The sequence below is a fragment of the Acanthochromis polyacanthus genome, chromosome 3 (genome assembly GCF_021347895.1).
Source record: "Acanthochromis polyacanthus isolate Apoly-LR-REF ecotype Palm Island chromosome 3, KAUST_Apoly_ChrSc, whole genome shotgun sequence".
In the NCBI taxonomy this organism is placed as follows: Eukaryota; Metazoa; Chordata; class Actinopteri; family Pomacentridae; genus Acanthochromis; species Acanthochromis polyacanthus.
The window spans coordinates 36284031-36302994 of record NC_067115.1 but is presented as its reverse complement, the minus strand read 5'-3'; the positions used below and the strand labels follow the sequence as shown (position 1 = coordinate 36302994).

Genomic DNA, 18964 nt, shown 5'->3' with positions numbered 1-18964 from the left:
CTTCATACTTTTAATACAAAACCCTGATTTATAAATAAATAAAGTCTGGACACATGTATGGAAAAGAAGTTTTTTTATTTTCCCAAAGAAGTTACACAACATTCAGAATCTTTTTTAACTCAACATTTGTTAATGTTTCATTTATTATAAAGGCAGACGCCCGCTAGTACGCTGCAGCATCATTCTGTGGCTCTTCAGGAAAATGAAGCCGAATGGCAGCATTGGTCGTACTAAAAGGTAAAATAGAGATTACAAATATATATATCCATCTATTTCAAGGAAACAATAGATTGTTGTACAAGATTCACACTCTCAAACTGCTATAACGAGCCATAGGAAAAGTACAAATCCATAAAGTGAGAACACGACAGCTGATTATCGATACCAGCGTGCACAAGTCCCCTTTGAAAAATATACTTTTATATAAGCCCAATGAAGGAAACTGGTCTCTCAAATTTACAAAAGTTAATTGCATTTTGGTTTACACCTTACACATCATACAAAGTTTTTTTTTTTGTAATTAGTCTCAAATGTGCATATGTGCAATATGGATAAATATCTTTGAGAACAGCACAATAGAACCAAATGGAGTTTCTCGAGTAGGTTTTTTAAATGCAGCTATTATTTTGTGGTGTTTTTTAACACACAAAGTTGTACAAGGTCTATCTGTAATTCATCCCGTGGTGTGTTTGTGTACTTGTGTCTTTAATAAAGAGGTGGAACTGAAATCTGGTATCTAGAGCGCCAGTTTTCCATAACATGATGAGAAAGCGTGGAGGAGATAAGAAGAGCAAATTGAAGAAATCAAGGCACAGTTAGTCACATAAGGCTGGTCCTTCACGTTCTCTGGGATTTAAGAGATTCTTTTCAGTCGTACACCGCGAATGGATGGTGGCGAAACAGGGAAGCGTAGCGTTGATTGGAAGTAGCATCAACAGAAATGCATCACAACATGGAGGGCTTGTCATGAAGAGCCAAAAATATGAGAGCTTTTTTTTTTTATTAAAGGAGTGGGTTTTTTGTTTTTTTGGGGGGGAAACACTTTGGTTTTGCAAGACTTAATACAGAAGATGGACACTCCTGCGGTTTCTGCTAGCTGGTCACAGTAGTCAGAAATCAGGAGGAAGACGCTGGTCTGGCTCTGCCCAAAGGCACGTAAACCCTCCAGAAAACCACAACTTGATTTCGTACACTTTGGCTTTTGTATTAGTGAGCTTTAGAGTTTGTAGGCAGATGTTTTTTTTTTTTTAACCGGTGGACAGAGTCAGGTTACCTATTTCCTCCTGTTTTCAGTCTTCATGCTAAGCTAACCTTAAACAGACTGCACAGACAGAGGAGTACACATCATCTCACTTAAATCTCAGTAAGAAAGTGAATAAGAAAGTATATTTCCCAAAATGTCAAACAAGAGCTTGCTAGTAAAAAAAAAAAAAAAAAAAGCCACAAATGTAAATGCAACCTTGCACCATTTATCACATGGATATTATATCAAATTACAGAAGAATTTATGTTGAAAAAGAAGCTTCCTGATTCGACTTCTATAAAGATTTCATCCCAGTCACCTGATAAACAATTTGAGTAAAAATGGCAGTCGTTTGGATCCCATAGCTGCCCTCACAAAGCCAACATGTCCACCGTGCCGGGATGCAACATTCATACGCTGGAATACAAAAGGCCATTTAGAGTTTCCAGATGTATTTACTGCAGCAACTCCTGTTCAACAGACCCGTCAAACAGTCTGAAAGTGCGTTTGCCATGATTTGAAATAACTACACAAAAGAAACAAAATGATACGACACCAAAAGTAAAACGGAATGTTGGAGTTTGTTTTGTTTTTTCCTTTTTGTGCATTTTTGTTAAAAGACTTACAGTTCTGAAAGGTTGAAAAGCGGTGACAGTAGAGTTAAAGAGGGGGAAAGGAGGTTCCTGTAGTTTCCGTGGAACAAGATCTGGGGAGTGATTAGTGCTCTTCCAGCCAGGATGGACTGTCGCCGCCCGGCATTTTCAACTTGATGTGGAACTGCTTGAGTGTCTCTTCCAGCTGCTGTTGGTTTCCAGCGTAGTATGCAGCTATGGCGTTGTGGAACAGGATGAGCTGGTTATGCAATACCTTCACCTGGAAGGCAAGGCGAGTTTATTTGTATAGAACAATTCCTACATGTTTACAATGGCAAAGAAATGCAATCAGCACAGAACTTTAAAATTAATTATAAAGATGATTTAAAGGTAGAGAAATAAAACATAAGCAAAAGAAGTGCATTCAGAAGATCGCATTAAAATCGTATAAATAAAACATAATTAAGCAAAAAAGTGCATTCTAAGTCAAGAAAATAGACTGACCATATAAGAGAAAGCTGCAGTAAACAAAATGGTTTTCAGGCCTGATTTAAAAGAGCCAACAGCTTGAGCAGATCTCAGGTGTTCAGGAAGTTTGTTCCACTGGTGAGCAGCATAATAGCTGAATGCTGCTTCACTATTCTTGGTTCTGGGAACTCATAGTAAATCTGTCCCTGATGACCTGAGGGCTCTGGATGCCTCATATGGAGCTAGTAAGTCCAGGATGTCTTTTGGTCCAAGACCATTCAGAGCTTTCCAGACCAGGAGTAACATTTTGATCTCTATCCTTTGACTAACAGGAAGCCAGTGTGGTGATTTGAGGACCGGTGTAGGAGAAGGAAAAAAAAAAAAAAAAGGAAAGAGATGAAGGCACTGAATTAAAAGCCGATAAGTGGACAATTCGAACTAGTATCCGACCAACCTTGTTCTCTTCCAAGAACTTCAGCTTGACAGAGAGGTCGTTTCGCATCCTCTCGTACTTCTCACGGTGGATCTGGAACTGCTGCTGGGACTGTTCGATCTTCGGCATGGTGTTGGCGTCACGTGGCCCCAGATTCAGCTCCTCCAGATCCGTACGGTACGCATCGTACTCCACCCTACGAATGTTCAACATTTAGAAACCACACCGGAAATATCTGAAATGTGCACATGCATCATGGCACGTAGGAACAAACATGCTGCAAAAAAACAGTTTCTATCTATATAATAAATAATTTTAAATCGCTGCTGAATTGTTTTTTAACTTATATTGCTTTAAAATTTTTACTTTGTATATACTGTATGTAATGTGACATATTATACATATATTTTTAAATTATTTTTTACCAGTTCAATGGCAAGCAAATGCACCAAAATTTCATTAAAATGTGCACCAACTAGTGTATGTATCCTCAACAGCACATGCAAAGATTTTTAGAAATTTTACATCCATAGTAACTCCTGAGCATCAACATGTTTAATTCACCACCAACACATGACATTTACTGAAACAAAAATGGATTGACATAATAATAGAAAATTACTCAATGACTCATTAAAAAGGCATTTCATGTAAAATTCTGCATTCAACTGCATTAAAATGTGTTAATAACCACATATTCAACATAAATACACTCTTGTTCAAAAGTTTGGGGTCATCCAGGCTCTTTCATGGTTTCCATGAAAGCTCCCACTTTTATTCATGTGCTAACAGAACTACACAAGTGTTTTATAATCATCAGGTAGCCTTTCAACACCATTAGCTAACATGATGTAGCATTAGAACACAGAAATGCTCCTCTGTACCCCTATGGAGATATTCCATTAAAAATCAGCTGTTTCCAGCTAGAATAGTCTTTTACCACATTAGCAATGTCTGGACTGTATTTGTGATTCATTTAATGTCATCTTCAATGAAAAAAAATGCTTTTCTTTCAAAACTAAGGACATTTTTAAGTGACACCAAACTTTTGAACAGTAATGTACATATCCTGTTTATAAATGCTGACTATGAGAGACATAAAGTGTCCGTTTTTATTACTGTAAATAAATATTGTTGATTTTAAGTCCCTGGTTAAAACAGAGGAGATAGTTGAAGATGTCAAATTGGGTTTTGGGAACAAAACCTTCAAACAAAATGTAAAAAATACAGTCATCCCTCACCATATTGTAGTTCATTTTTCTCAGTCTCACTGTATCGCAGATTTTTAAACTGTATATATCTAACTTCATATTGTGGATTTTGCAGTGTACAGGTATTCTTATATTGATTATTTCAATTATTTTTGCAGTAAAGCAAGCATTTTTAGCCTAAAAAATGTAAAATAATATTAAAAAATGATTGATTGGCTCCGTAGCATCAGTCTCCTCCATCTGTGTACAGCATGCATTCAGCATCTGGATTTGTCAATTTCACATAGACGTCTGGTCGCTGTGCATAGTGTTGCCCTGCAGTGTTTTTGTGAAACTTTGGCTAAAAAAATTATTTATTTGTTTAAGAGCATAAGAAGTGTTAATAACAGTGTGGGAAAGGTTAATAAGAGTGAGTGTGGAGGGTTTAAAAAGCCTGAAAATATACATGAATAATAAAATAAACATGGCATATAATCGCGGGGCGTTATGGAACCCAACCCCCGCGATAGACAGGGGACAACTGTATAGACAATAAATAATATTTTACATTTTAAAGGACAATGGAAAAAAAACAACTTTTTTGGCAGCCGAATAAATAAAAATAGCAATTTATTCTTGGTTCAAAAGGCAAAGATAAAGCCAAAAAACATTTGCTGCAGTTGAATAAAGTTTGTGAAAAACACAAAGACACATGCAAACATTACCTGGCGACTTCATACTGCTTGATATTGATCATGGTGTCCTCGATTGTTTTGTCCACAAGCGTGTTCACACTCGAGATGAAGAAGTTGATGGCACCCAGCAGCGTCTCCCCATTTTTGGACAAAAGCTTTTGGGTGTCTGCGTTGTAGCTAAACTCCTCCTAAAGAACACAGTCAAGCAGGTGTGGACGAGTATTAGCGCTCAATTAATACCATAAATCTGTCAGACAAAAAGTACATATGACAATAAATATATCTGTTTTCATTATTTACCCCACGCTCTCATATATAAAAGAGGTGGACTAAATATTAGCCTGTAAAACCACAAGGACCACAAGCTGCAGCCTTCCAAACGACCGTATAACCACCTCAAAAAAATGTAATTAGGGCTGTTATAATTAGTTTCAGTAAAGTTCACATATTAAACTGGCAACTGAGTGTACAAATTACAATACAATGACTTTATTAATCCCCGAAGGGAAATTCAATTGTCTGTTTAAATTAGTGTTTATTTTGTAGTGTATTAGATTTATTCATATATTACAAATAAGTACTTTATATTCCAAAACAGGCTCGTAAAAGGTTCACTAACTCAGTATGAGGACTCAGATGAAGTCAAAAGAAACTTGCTTGTCACATTTTTCCTCACTGTGGGCGACAATATAAAGTCCTGCACTTCTATGGAAACAGAACAGCTATTGCTAGAAGGAGCAAAAACACAAAAAAAAATATTTTGTGTAGTATGACACATCAGAACTCCATAAATCATTAACCTTATTAAAGACGAATTCCTAAAAACAAACGTGGAAAAAGCATGAAATCAACATGTAGAACGTTTTCCACAGGCGTCACCAATACTAGAAAACATGGCGGCTCTACATACTATGCATATTGTAGTACTTGCATGTTTAAGTTGCTTCCATGCTTGTCTTCTATCTGCTCTGTGGAAACACTGCCTGCAGTTCAGCCCAGTTCAACTGAAAACTCCCCAAATCATCAAGCTAAAAGTGGCTTCTCAGTTGTGCCAAGGACAACTAAATTTATACTTTTATTTATTTTCCGATAAGTCCGTTTTATATTTTCAATGTAGCACTTTGAGGTTTTGCCTAAATGATAAGTGCATTAAAAATAAAATTTATTATTAATATTATGGCACAAACTTATTTTGGTAAATTTTCCAATTAGACATACAGAATAAACATATTTTAACTAGATGTATTTTTATCCTGTTGGGAAAATTCAAGTTACCTAGTGGTTCCAGTGAATTTTTCCAACAGAACAAAAGATCACAAATAAATATTTATTTTCTTTTTTCTTTTCTTTTATTTCTGTTTTTAGTTTCGGGCTCTGGGAAATTGTGTAATTATGGCGATTGTTTGAAAGACAACATGCTTTTCAAACCTGTTGGTGGGTTTTATGATTTCTGTACACTGCAGTCTGATACTCCAATAACTTAATAAACAAAGAAACAGCAGCACTAGACGCTAATCTCAGTGGAGAACACGTATTGACCAGCAGGTGGCTTACAAATCAACACATTCTATGTATTTTTAGACTCTTCTTTACAGTGCATGACCAAAATGGTTGCATTTATGACTTTTCAGAGTGTGGGAGTTAAAATTTCAACCAGTCGCAGTGTGCAAGGTTACAATGATCATTACTGGTGCCACTCTAACGACATTAACAGCTACCGTGGTAACCACAGTGGTGGAAAGCAGTACCTTTATCATATTGGTGGACTTAAAAATGTGGTCTTCTTGTGAAATGCACTCATAGAAAAGACTGCATGTAGAAAAAAATATAAATAATTTCTGGTCACACACCTGTCTGAGCAACACAGCTACCACAGCCTGCAGTGTGGTGAGTTCAGGGAACATCGGTAAATTTTAGAGTCTAATGATAAGAAAATGTTCAGCAAGTGATGTGTTTCGCCTGTGATGAGGTGCGACCAGATGAGAAAGTCAGTCTGGAGCCCTGTGTATACCACGCAGCCTGACTGATTTCAACACATCTAAACATTTAGACTCACGTGGAGCTCTGGTGACTTGAGGCTGAGGTCGGCGAAGGCGTCGCCCAGCTGCCTCTGCGTCTGCATAATCTGGGACAGCTGACTGGCCAGCGTCTGGGCCAGCTTGATCACATTCTGGTACTTTCTCTTGTTGTCACGGAGCACTTCGATTTGGGCCTCCAGCTCCAGGTCCACGGTCCTTGAGCCCCGACCCAGCTTCTCTGACAGGATCTGCCTGGTACACTGCAGAGGACAGTCGGCTTATTAGCACAAACACCTTGATGAAGAAATGAAGCCAATTTAACAATACTAACAATGACTCCTGGGAGTTTCTACAGCACTCAGACAAGAGAAAAACAGCAGAGAGATTGTCAAAGACAAAGTCTGAGGCACAGAGTGGAGCCAAAATAATAAAAAAAAAAACGAGAGGGGATATCGATCATCTCTGGTTGTCCGTTTGGGGTAAAGATAACTTTCACGCTGACATCCTAATTAACAGAGAAGACAAAGAAGCTGAGAGAAGAAGCAGAGTAGAAGAGGGATAAAAATAAAATAAATCAAGGACAGAGAGGTTTACTTTATATGTGTTGATGCTCCACTTTCTCACTAGGTCCAGTTTTTCCATGGCTGGGTTCTTTAAGTCGTCTGAAAGGACCACCGCTCCACTCTGCGGCTGAGCTCTCATCCCGCCTGGACAATTGAAAGTCATTCACTTAGTGAGCGATTGAGTTATTGGATTTGCAGACTAGGAAGCTGTGGTGACAAATTAGGGAGGTGCAATTATAAAACAGTTTCACAAGATTGTCTAAAGCTTCGGGGCAGTTATAATTCAAAATGAAAGACATTAGAGGGTGATATCTACGAATATTCAAATCAAATGAGCATTAAAGTTGTAAAACATTTACAGCAAAAGTGACACAAACAGTTTCATTGTGTTTGGATGTAGAGGGGAAATGCTCAAAGATATGGAGCCCCAAAACTGGCAAAATGCAGGAAAAGGTTATCAGACATCTAAAAAAAATACAGTCAGTTAAAGGAGTTACAACTGAAATTTGGTTGAGACAATGTGGAAAAGACTTCAACAAGCGGGTTTTTCTGGAGATTTATAGTGATGAGTCTATTGTTTAGCTGCCACCATTATCGTTTACTCTGATTGCTCTCATGAGGAGCTCTAAAGCCCACTGTCTTTTTATACTGCAAAGTATGTGTATATTAGAAGTACTACTTACAATTTCGATACATACGTGTTAACATCAATCGCCCAAGGTCCACACAGGGGAACTTAGACCTTCTTCAGTAAAATTTGATCTGTGAGAGTTGCCATAAGCCAGATTTTCTGACACTTGTATTTTTCAACACCTGACATCCTATTCTTTCAGAAAATATATACTTTCCCATATCTGGCTTATGGCAAGTGAAAATATTCTAGGTGGTACATGAAAATAGTCTCAGAAAAAAAAGTGAAAATTTACTATATTTTTTCAAACTTTGCAGAAATCTTCTAAATTTAAGCAATTAAGAAAATTTGGAGCAGGTAAACCTGAATATTGTTAAAATCTCAGGTAAAAATGATTAATTTCTCAAAAAGAAATAGAATGAAAAGCTCAAATATCATTTTTTTTTACTGGCCTAACTTTTTAAAGAATAGACCGTTTGACTTGATTTTTTTTTTTGTTGAAATGGATTTTTATTCTACTATAAGAAAAACAAAAATAAAAGCAATTTGGAGGGGGTCAAATTTTCTAGATTTCCAGGTCCAGCCTACTGTGATCTGACCATTTCTTAGCTGAAATTCCAACATTTTCATAATTTTTCACCCAATGGAAATTTTCAGTAACTCATTTGCCAGTTGGAAATTGACTGAGATGCCACTTTCAGACTTCCATATCTCTTGAAGTATGTCCTAAAGTCTTTACATTTTCAGGACATGTTTCTGGTGAATAGAGATTGCAGCAAATTGTGGCAGGATTTGTTCAAAAGAATTGCAAATAAAGTGGATTTAGGATCTATTCCATCAATGCTATTGTGAGAATACAGTCTAAATGACATTACCAATGCTTAGAAAACGTTCATATGTTAATAGAAATGGGATTTATGGCCAAAGTTGACACAGGTAAAAAAAATGAAAATAAAAAATTGTAATTCATTTCCAAATGGCCAGATGGACATCTTGAATCATGGGTAGGTTGATGGAATTTGGGATACCAAGATATGGAGGTATCATCTACTTGTGTGCAAAGCTTCAATATCCTTCCATGCTGTCTTCTGAAGCTGCTGTATTCTCTCCATTCACCAGAAACTTCTGAACATCTCGTGAAAATGTGAAGACTCTAGGATGTGTACTTCAAGAGATATGGACGTTTGAAAGTGGCATCATGTTCAGTTTCTAACTCGTGAGTTTCTGAAAGTTTCCATTGGGTGAAAAATTTTAAAAATATTGGAATTTCAGCTGAAAATGGGCAGATGTCCGTTTCAGATGTCAGAGATCATTCCTACAAAGTTTCAACAGATTCTGAGATGGATTCCAGCAACCACCTTTGCTGAGATGACACCGAATGATCCTTATCATAGAAATATACATCAAGAGGCTTCGTGAATCTCACAAGTATAAAATGTAGGTTTTTGTACTCAGTTTTTATTTATTTGTATACATTTTCCTCATCTGACCACCTTTTCCACCACTGTGACAGTTCCAAGGCTTCATAAAGAGATTATGTGTGTCAACTTTTGCAAGGACAAAGGCTACAAGCAGGAAAACCCACCGACAACAAATGTTAAAGCAGTTCTCTTAGCAGGCCAAGCAAATCTTTACATATCAGGAAGTTGCATTAGATCTAGAGATTTAGATCTTAGTAAAAATGAGTCTAAAGAGTATGTAAAAGCTCATCAGCAGCCCCCGCGAAGCATAAAAACTACTTCAGCTAGCCCAGGCTTATGCAAAGGCGAAGTTTGGAGAGTCAGTGAACAAACAGGGAGAAGAGAGGTTTGATTCTGAATGGAGCGCAGCCTGTGGGAACAAGGAGCAGGTAAGAAACTGATAAATCCAAGAAAAGGTAAGGTAATTTTAGTTAGTGTACGAATGGTGGTGATTCAGTGCCATCTGATCCATACTCCAGCGCTTCAGGGTACCTTTCTCAGCCTGACTATCGCTGTTGGAGCGTGCCAGGCGGCTAGCAACAGCCGAGCTGGGAGCTACAGGTGCCATGGGAGACGTGGGCAGGCTTGCTGACCCTGGGAGATATTCAGAGTTATGATTCATTAGTTTTTTTCAAACCTCCTGCCACACAAAGGTAAGGGAGGACTTTCTCACTGATGATTTCCTGTGTTTTTCTTTTTCCCATTACTGTGCTCTCTCCCCATGTTGTAGGATGAATGTGCTGATAAACAAAAGCCGACCTCAGCCCGTGTAAACAACATGGAAAATAGCCATGGCAACATTGCGGTGAACAGGCTACAACAGCTCTCGGCTCTATGGGGAGATTTCTTATTTGCATTTGTAACAAGACCCATAATGATGAAACGGAGAGGAGGGTTTACAACCTGGAGATCAGAGCAAACTCATCAAATTCAATTGGACGTCCACCTTTTCAAATTCAAATGTCTACCTTTCATATTTCACAGAGACTGCAAACCCAAAGTGGAGCGCTGGGAGAGAGAGGCAGTTTGTAAACACTGGAAAGAAATCAAATCCTGCAACAAGCTGTCAAAAGCCTGATAAGATTCTGCTGAGCTGCTGCTTAACAAAAACCTGAAAAAATCAGGAAACAGTAAAAACAATGAGAACAACAGTACAAATGAGGAGAGAAGTGCTCACCTTTGTACGGTCCTGATTCAATGATGCCCTCTGTTGTTGAGGCAAAGTTACTGGAGGGGACACAAGACTCTGAAAGGTTCAAGGACCCAGGGACGCCAGGGTAAGAGTCCTATGAAGGAAAAACAAAACGGTTAGTTTTAACGGGACCCAACAGTCAAGTAGAACAGGGAACAAGCTTTAATCTAGACTCACACTGCCCTATAACGGACCAATACTTCACCTGTGTAAGAGTGACAGACCAGAATGAACTAAAGGTAGATTTAGACCAACTTTTAATAAATCTAATTAAATAAGCTGAATTGCTCCAATGAGTACAAGTCAAACCATCTCACAGGCTGTTTAAAATAAAAGCTATGTATTTTCTGGGATTCAGTAGAAATCAGCTGGACTTCTCTTGCAGGTTCTTGAAGAGGTTTGATCTTCATCCAAGAGGCTTCATCAGTTGTAACTGACTAATGGGGAGTTACAGAGTTTGCTGGTGGACCACCTGGTTTAACAATAATTTACACATTGAGGCTGTGAGTCCTGGTTCAATAATGGGCCATCAGCCATGTGAGCTGTAGTGACTCTGAACTCTGTAACTCCACATTTGTCAGAACTGAGGAAGCCTCTTGGATGAAGGTGAAATATTTTCATGAACCTACAAGAGAAGTCCAGCCGATTTCTACTGAAGCTGCTAGCATTACCACAACATGGACGACTGAGAATCGACAGATTTATTTTTTCTGAAAGGTTTTTATTAAGAAACATCAGCAAAAAAAAAAAAAGTTAACAGAGGAGCTGACAGAGAATGAATGTACAGAAAAAACATTCCAGAATATTTGTGCCATCTGACATATTAAGACTTATAAAAACTAGTTATAAAAACAGACATGGAAAAACAACATAAGGTAGAATAAAGTTAACAGTCTATAGTTGACATTTCACCAACTTTTGAGGCGCCAACATCAGTAGGATTTGATGAGTGGCGAGTTTGACAAGACAAGGTTCCAGTTTTTGCTATTTTGACATGAAATGCCAACATGGGTCCATGTGGACACTTTGAGTAATTTTGGGGGGAATTTTAAAGTCATTTTAAAGATGCTTTGATAGATTTTGGACAATTCTTTAGTTATGTTGGAAAGGTTTTTAGTAGAAGATGAAAAAAGTGCAAAATTTTCAAATGAAGGTGGTGTTGTGTTCCTAGTAGGTTCCTGTAAATGTACATATATGGATGGATCCATATTTTCACGAGGCCAAAACAAGGCAACATACTGAAAGTCATCTGGGCAACTTATCAGCTCCTGACTGGCTGAACAATTTTTTCACGAGGTTAATTATTGTTAAACTCCATACATGCTTCTGCTTGACGGACAGACATATTGACAGTGTGACTGTGAGCTATTAGGAGTAAATGATCTGGAAGCACTGCCAGTTCAGTCAGACTGATGAGAAAGACAGAGCAGCCTGAGGTCTACATCAAAATGACTTCACTGCAGAAGAAGCTCTTCTTGGCTGTAATTACATCACTGCTTCACAGGATTAAATCTGTTTTGTGGAGTCACAACGACGTGAATTAGTCAATGTAAGCAAATATCTGCTGGTTCCGGCATCTCTCACATGCAGATAATGCTTTTTGTCTCAGCAAACTGAATACCTTTGTGACTTTTACTGCTAAAAAAAGAAAAGAAACAACCCAAAACAAACGGAATACATCTTAATTTCACTTTTTTCTGTCACTTGATAGACAAAACCTTTTAACTGATCAATCAAGGACGTAACGGTCATTATTATTGCCCTTCCAACTTTGCATACTTCTTAAGGAGTCGAGATGTTAAGAGGTCATATGCTGAGCTAATCTAGAGAAATAGATAATATTTGACCGATGAAATGCAACTTGCAAAGAAATCATCACATCTTTCAACCAAAGTACTTGGAGGGAAGTTCAGGAAGCAAGTAGACTCGACTTTTAGATCATTTTAAGACAGTTGAGAGTTGTTCTCAAAAGTTTCTAAACAAGTCCTTACCCTCTGGAACACTGTCTCAGGGCTCTGATCCAGGTCTCCATTGCTGGTGACTGGGATCTCAGCAGCTGAGCTTCTATGGGAGTCCTCAGCCATTGTGCTGTCCTGCAGCGAGGAGGGGGAAATGAAGCAGGTTAGCGGCAAAGAAAAGAAAAGTCCACTTCTGGACTCAACAATTGTGGACTGCCATCTTGTGGACAGTAGGAAAAAAATGGGCTTGGACCAGAACTGAGAGTAACCTGTTCAGTAGAATCATGCAGAGCTTCCACTGTAAAGTGATTAGAGCAATCTAGATCCTGAACATTTAAAACTAGATTACGGTACAAATCAAGAACAATTTGAGGAAAAGACAGATTTAATTCACATTTAAGACAACAGCATACTATAATGCAATGAACAATTAGATTATTTGGCATTGCAACACCTAAACCATTCTACAGTTACAGGAAATAGATTAAACATGACTCATCCTGTCACTGGTTCCATCAGAGTTGTCCAATTCCTGTAAACTAACGGCTAATCTGTCCTCTTGCTGTTGATTTCCAAGAGCTCAGTGAGCTTTAAGACACTCACTTTGGACAATTTCACTGTTATTAACCAGAATATTGACTTTTTGTGCAAGAGAAACTTGCGATATCATCCTATGTCGACATAGTGCAGTTTTTCCTCCACACTGACTTCTTCCACCTCAGTGAGGTAGCCAACATGGATTTCATTGACAGACTGAGGATTTTTTTTTATTTTTATCATTAACATATTGCAGGTTATTATGGCATTACTGGCCTTGTGAAGCTCACAAATAATCAGTTATTAATTAAAGTAAAATCAAACATTTTCCTTGCCTAACCACCTTTTACAACACTGTGTCAGCTTCAAGACGCTATAAAAAGAATATGGCTGTCAGCTTTTCAAGGACAAAGTCTGCAAGCAGGAAAACCCACTGATAATAAAAATTGAAGCAGTTCTCTTTCCAGGCCAAGCAAATATTTACACATTAAGAAATTGTATCAGATCTAGAAATCTCAAGATTTAGATCTCGTCAGGTTGTTCAATCCCACTTTGACATCAAGTTGTTCAATCCCTGTAAAATCCTGGCCTATCCCTCCTACTGCTGATGACACTGGGTGGAGAGCTCAGTGACAGTTTCAGCGTGAACCAGGATACGAAGTTCTTGCGTAACAAAAACTGACATCACTTTGCAACACTCCTGTATTTTACAACACTGCATCTGTTTCAATTACAAAACACAGCAGAGTGGAATATGTTATACCGATGAGCTGTTACACATACAGACACGCCTTTTGTGTGCAATAAAGGTTCACTTCTACCTGTGTTCTACACCAATTACGCACAAAACAGTGTCCTCACCTCCATAGTGACACTTCAAACACATAATATGCAATCTTTTTGTGCCACATCCACATCTGTGTCTTCGGGGTTACAAAGATGAATGTTTTACAGTGTCAGGGCTGCAGCTTTTTACGGAGGAAAACTTGTGCTGGAGAACATGCAGGAACTAAAGTCTCCTTACCCTCGAATTATATCAACAATCATGTGAAAAGTCTTTATAAAAACAACATATAAATTGTGGCTTCCTGTAATCATGATGCAGTGACACATTGGCCTGTTTAGCTCAACATTTACATGTTGGCTCACAGCGAGCCACGGGGTGGAGACAACAGTTTGCGGCCACAGCAGCTTTGTTTAGGCTACAATAACGTGGCTTTGCGGAGGTGCAGGATCAAGATACAGCCGTGCTACTTTCAGTACGTTTTTATGGCCCAGTCACTGAGGACTTGGTAACTGGGACACTGACCTAACCATTTTAAACGCTCTGCATGCAAGCGTCTTGGGGCCCGACAAGATAAAGCTGTCTCAAAAAGAGGAACCACTGAATTGTCTTCATAATCAATAAATAAAAATGTGCATGTTTGAGCAAGAGCCTTCACCTATGGACCTTGACCACTGCCTAAATAATGCAAATAGCGACCAGATCACCAGGTAACAGGAGCCAGGTGTTGTCTAAAATGTCTGAGTGGTTCAACAGTGAGAGTGAAACAGTTTAATTTGTGGATTTATATAAATAACATAATATATAAAACCTTACATGCTTACTTCATTTAATAAATTGTACATATAGTGAACAACTCCCTGCAGGGATGACAATAAATTAACTGGACAAATTTTAATAATAAGTAAAATATTAATGTATGTGAGATAAGATGATAAAATTTTGAAATTTAGAACGAAGAGATTGTGCATTTTTGATTGCAGTTTGTCATTTGATGTTCACAAAGGGTGAAAGTTGGTGTGTTTGTGTCCCAGAAAGTCAAAACTCATTTATGATTTCTGGTTCTCTCAACCAGAACATAACAATTAGAAAAACCCCAAAGGCAAGTACTGTAAAAATGATTTCACGTTGGCATGTGCGAAAAGGCTTTACTTTAATGGCTGCATCATGTGACAGGAACATAAATACTTAAAGGCCATAAGACACCCGCATACAGGTTGGCCAACAGCACAGATATGCGCTGCTCTACTTGTCTAACCACCTACTGCAGATAAGCCAGGCTCCTGCCTGATAGTTCACTATGACATCGGGTGACAACAGATTGTCTGGAAAAAGAACATCTGATTCCGAGCATTTAAAAAAAAAAAAGGTGTAAATGAAAACAGATTGTAGCCATATTTGCTGACTATCACTACTGATGCTGCTGCAGTTCTACTATCCACATATCATGGTTTGACAGTCTTTGTGTATCGGAAGGCCTGATGGTAATGGGACTAATTCATTCACAGATGACCACAATAATCCCGCCCACCATCTGCAAACATTCTGCAGCAAAGCTCTCTAATAATGTCAAACTACTGAAGCACACGGAATAGTTAATTGGCTGTGAATTATCAGGCATATGCAGGTACAAGGTATGGCATGTCACAGTCTGCCATTCCCTACAGATCAGTATCCTGGCTACGAGCTAACATGACGTGAGAGGCAGAGATGGATAATAACAATAGGTTTACTGTCCATTTAGTCGCGTCAGCCTAAGAGGAAAGAATCACGTCTTCCTTCTCAAACTATGCGAGGACGTGGCACAATCATGATGAAATGTCAGGCTCAAACTGCAGTAAGGCTGGAAAATCTGGCTCAGAGCAAAACATAAAAAACTCACAGTGACAGGTCTGAGCTGCATTTAGGGTCCAAAAAATGAAGCGTTCTGAACTTCACCACTGCCATACTCACTTTATACAAACCGAAGATTACAAATGCACAGTGCTCTTTTTGAACACTGCTGCTGTCAGTTTAAGTCTGCTTATTTATTTAGTAACTGCTTTAGTTTTATAGAATCTGGCTCAAGAGGGTCAGCAAAATAAGAATTGAATTGTACAGTGTAACTGCCTAGTTTCTGTACATGTGACAATAACCCTCCTGAATCTGTAATACTGGCACTGAGCCTGAACCAGAACATGAATCAACAGCCTGAGGAGTCACACATTCCAGCAACACAAGAAAATGTGGGAATGACTTGGAATGTTCAGTCAGGAATCCAAATCTGTCTCACTTACCCGGTCATGTGACCAACACATGCAGAACTAAAGAGCTGTATGCACAACCAACTTACAAACAGGAGGAAATTCTATCATTTGCACACCATGCAAACTTTCACTTACAGAGTCTGTGTCGAGCCCAAGAAGGCAAAACCACAGAGAGGTGTATACTTACTGAGAACAGGGATAACAGCAGCAAATAAACCATCTGCGTTACAACAATTCACATATATCTTCCATAGTCAAAAATAAAAATGATTCTTAGCAATCACTTTGAGATAAGTCAGCATGAATACAAACAAGAGAAGAATGTATGAAGCCTTGATCATCCGGAAACACATAAGAGCAGCACACGAGTTATTATTAAGAAAGCCACCAAGTGCACCATCAGCACAGAGCAACAGCTACACCAGCGAGCTTTCTAAAAACTGCAGCAAAGCAAACTGAATCCGAAACACAACTACCAACCAACACAAACACAAAAGAGAGAAACAAATCACCTTAACTCAGGTTCATGATGTTGATTATAGCGGATAAAAGCGCCACAACAAAACTGAACTTTATTGATTATATAGGAAGGAGACCGCCACCACCACAGCAAATCACAGAACAGCAACATGAGCAGGAGCACAGTGAGGAAGTGCTAGAGCAGGTTGATTGTTCGAAGCGAAGATAAACATCACCTGTGTTTCAGTGTGAGAATCTTCACTTTCCGCTGGTGTTTCAGCTCTTTCAGCGTGGTGTTCTGTCTCGTGTTCCCCATTGTCTACACTGCCGGACACCCCGTTCTCACTCTGAATGCCCTCGTCCTCCTCCTTAACATCCTTATCACTGGCTTCTGCCTTTTCTTCATCACTGTCAATATTAATGTCGTACAGCACATCAGCTTTGTCATCTGCTGCCTGACTACTGTCTGCACTCTCCTCCTTTAATTCCTCACTCAAACTCTCCTCTGCTTTGTCAGCCTCCTCACAATCCATCTGAGGGTCCTCGGCTGAGGTCTTCCCCGACTCAGCCTCAAGACTAACTTCAGACATACCTGAAAACAGACAGACAGGGGGGCATGAAAAGGTCCTGTGAAGTTGGCTGACTGCTGATTGTGCGCTACAACAGCACAAGACAACAGTATTACTAATCTACCTTCGGTTTGTGTCCGTGTACTTTAACGTGTTGTATTCAAGTCACAGAATTAAGCGGAAGTTTATTTCTAAAATGTAAATCCCTGTTTACTGCTGTTTAGCAGGTATTTTAAGAATCTTGCTTCTGCGAGGTGTAACTCTAATCCAAAGATGATATCTGGAAACCCTCATATCCCATTGCTCTTTTTGTAAAAAACAGGAAAAGTAAAAGCGTGATAATGTGTATAAAAATGATCGATAACTGTAAGTAACATTGGTATAAAGAAATGCAAGTGACATTATTCCCAGTTGGTGTTGCTAAGATAATAACCCCAGACACATCATTAGACACACATAAATAGTTTGATGTTGCTTTACAGATCTATCCATTTACCCATTATCTATAGAGCAAGGCTATATATCATTTCCATTTCCTAGCTTTGTTTGGATTAGTCCACAAACTCAGACACTTAACTTTAGTGACTTAAATGCACACAAGTGGCGCAAACTGAGGCTATATAAACCAATGCACTTGTAAAACAGTGAAGTGAGTGGGAGGCGATTGTAAGTCTGTGACAATATTGAAAAGCTAGAAATCATAAATGTGCTTGAGCAGGTATGCCAAGATTCACACCACTGACATTACAGATTGCTTTAATACACAGTCAAGCAGTCTGATTTTCTCCTGCGTTCATAAAAAAAAACATGTTAGGATAGTTGCATTTGATGTTGATCTCTTTTCAAGCCATAAAAAAAGAATGTAAATATAAGGAGTCACTTGAAATACTGGAGCAGCTCCCTCGGAAACAGATAAACAGGTGTTAGCTAACTGGTGGTTAAGCCATACACAGGTTTTTAGCTATTTGCACTCAATTATATCTGCGCTAGGTTTAATGTGGATGCTCAGACTTGTATACTTCAGTGTGAAACACCACAGATTATGTCGCAGTGTCTGATCCTCGTCCCTGCTACAGCATCACACACACAACTGACTCTTTAGCAAGATTAGGTAAATTACCTGTTGCGGTACAGTCACGTGACTTGTGAGGGCATCCAAAAGTGCTAAAAATAATTTCAATGGCACACACTTTGTAAAAGGCAGATGCTTTTCTATATATTAGAAGAGTAAGCGGCCAACAAACCCGTCCGTAGTTAGATCAGTTAGCATGAAGCTGCTCACTACTTTCAGTGAATGTATGAGAGCCGTTGACGTGTAGTTAGCTAACATTAGCTAAATAGCAAGTAACACCGAGAAGGAGCCGACGGAATACCTAAATAAAAGCACATTAAATAACTAAAAGCAGCCGACTATTTCGCGACAACCCGGCACCACAAGCCAATGATGATAATCAAAAGTTTTAGTTTGCATTACCTGTCTCCGGCTAGGGCTAACTATTTTAGCTGTGAAGTGTTAGCCGTCGTTTGAGTTGACTGAAATTCTTAGCGTCGTGCCGCTCTTGACGCTGTCCGGAAAGGCACCGTGCCGGCTGTTTAACGCAAATGCTGCATAAATATACTAACAATTTATCATCGGTGCTCCTTGACTCTCCACCAGCAAGTCAGGCTTGCTGCTTGAACCCCGGAAAGACCGATCCACAGTGCGGGGCCTCGGCTGTCATCTGAGGCCAACCACGTCACTTGCTGAACGCGCGCTCCCCCTGCTGTTAGAATGTGCTATTTGCAGTTCAGTTCATTTATTTATTTATTTTATAACCAAGTAAATATATTTGCATTAATTTTGAGTAAGCAATCGACAGCACAGTGACTAATTATGAGGGTTGTTTATTTATTTATTTAAAAGTAAATATTTATTTTAGCAAACT

The 18964-nt window shown here is 38.8% G+C and overlaps 1 protein-coding gene across 4 annotated transcripts; it reads right to left on the bottom strand.

The window, feature by feature from the left end:
• Positions 1 to 56: 56 nt before the first annotated feature.
• On the bottom strand, positions 57 to 18790 carry arfip1 (ADP-ribosylation factor interacting protein 1 (arfaptin 1)). 4 transcript variants are annotated; one of them, XM_022212626.2, is made up of 10 exons: positions 18514 to 18790; positions 16707 to 17062; positions 12478 to 12579; positions 10472 to 10580; positions 9787 to 9888; positions 7235 to 7347; positions 6679 to 6900; positions 4653 to 4810; positions 2759 to 2933; positions 57 to 2116 (listed from the first exon to the last, which is right to left on the bottom strand). In XM_022212626.2, the coding sequence occupies exons 2-10, from the start codon at positions 17058 to 17060 to the stop codon at positions 1961 to 1963; spliced, it is 1491 nt and encodes a 496-aa protein (XP_022068318.2). In that variant the 5' UTR covers positions 17061 to 17062; positions 18514 to 18790; the 3' UTR covers positions 57 to 1960. The 4 variants fall into 4 exon arrangements, with proteins under 4 accessions (XP_022068318.2, XP_051801756.1, XP_022068320.1 ...); XM_051945796.1 differs by lacking the exon at positions 9787 to 9888; XM_022212628.2 differs by lacking the exon at positions 16707 to 17062.
• Positions 18791 to 18964: the final 174 nt, after the last annotated feature.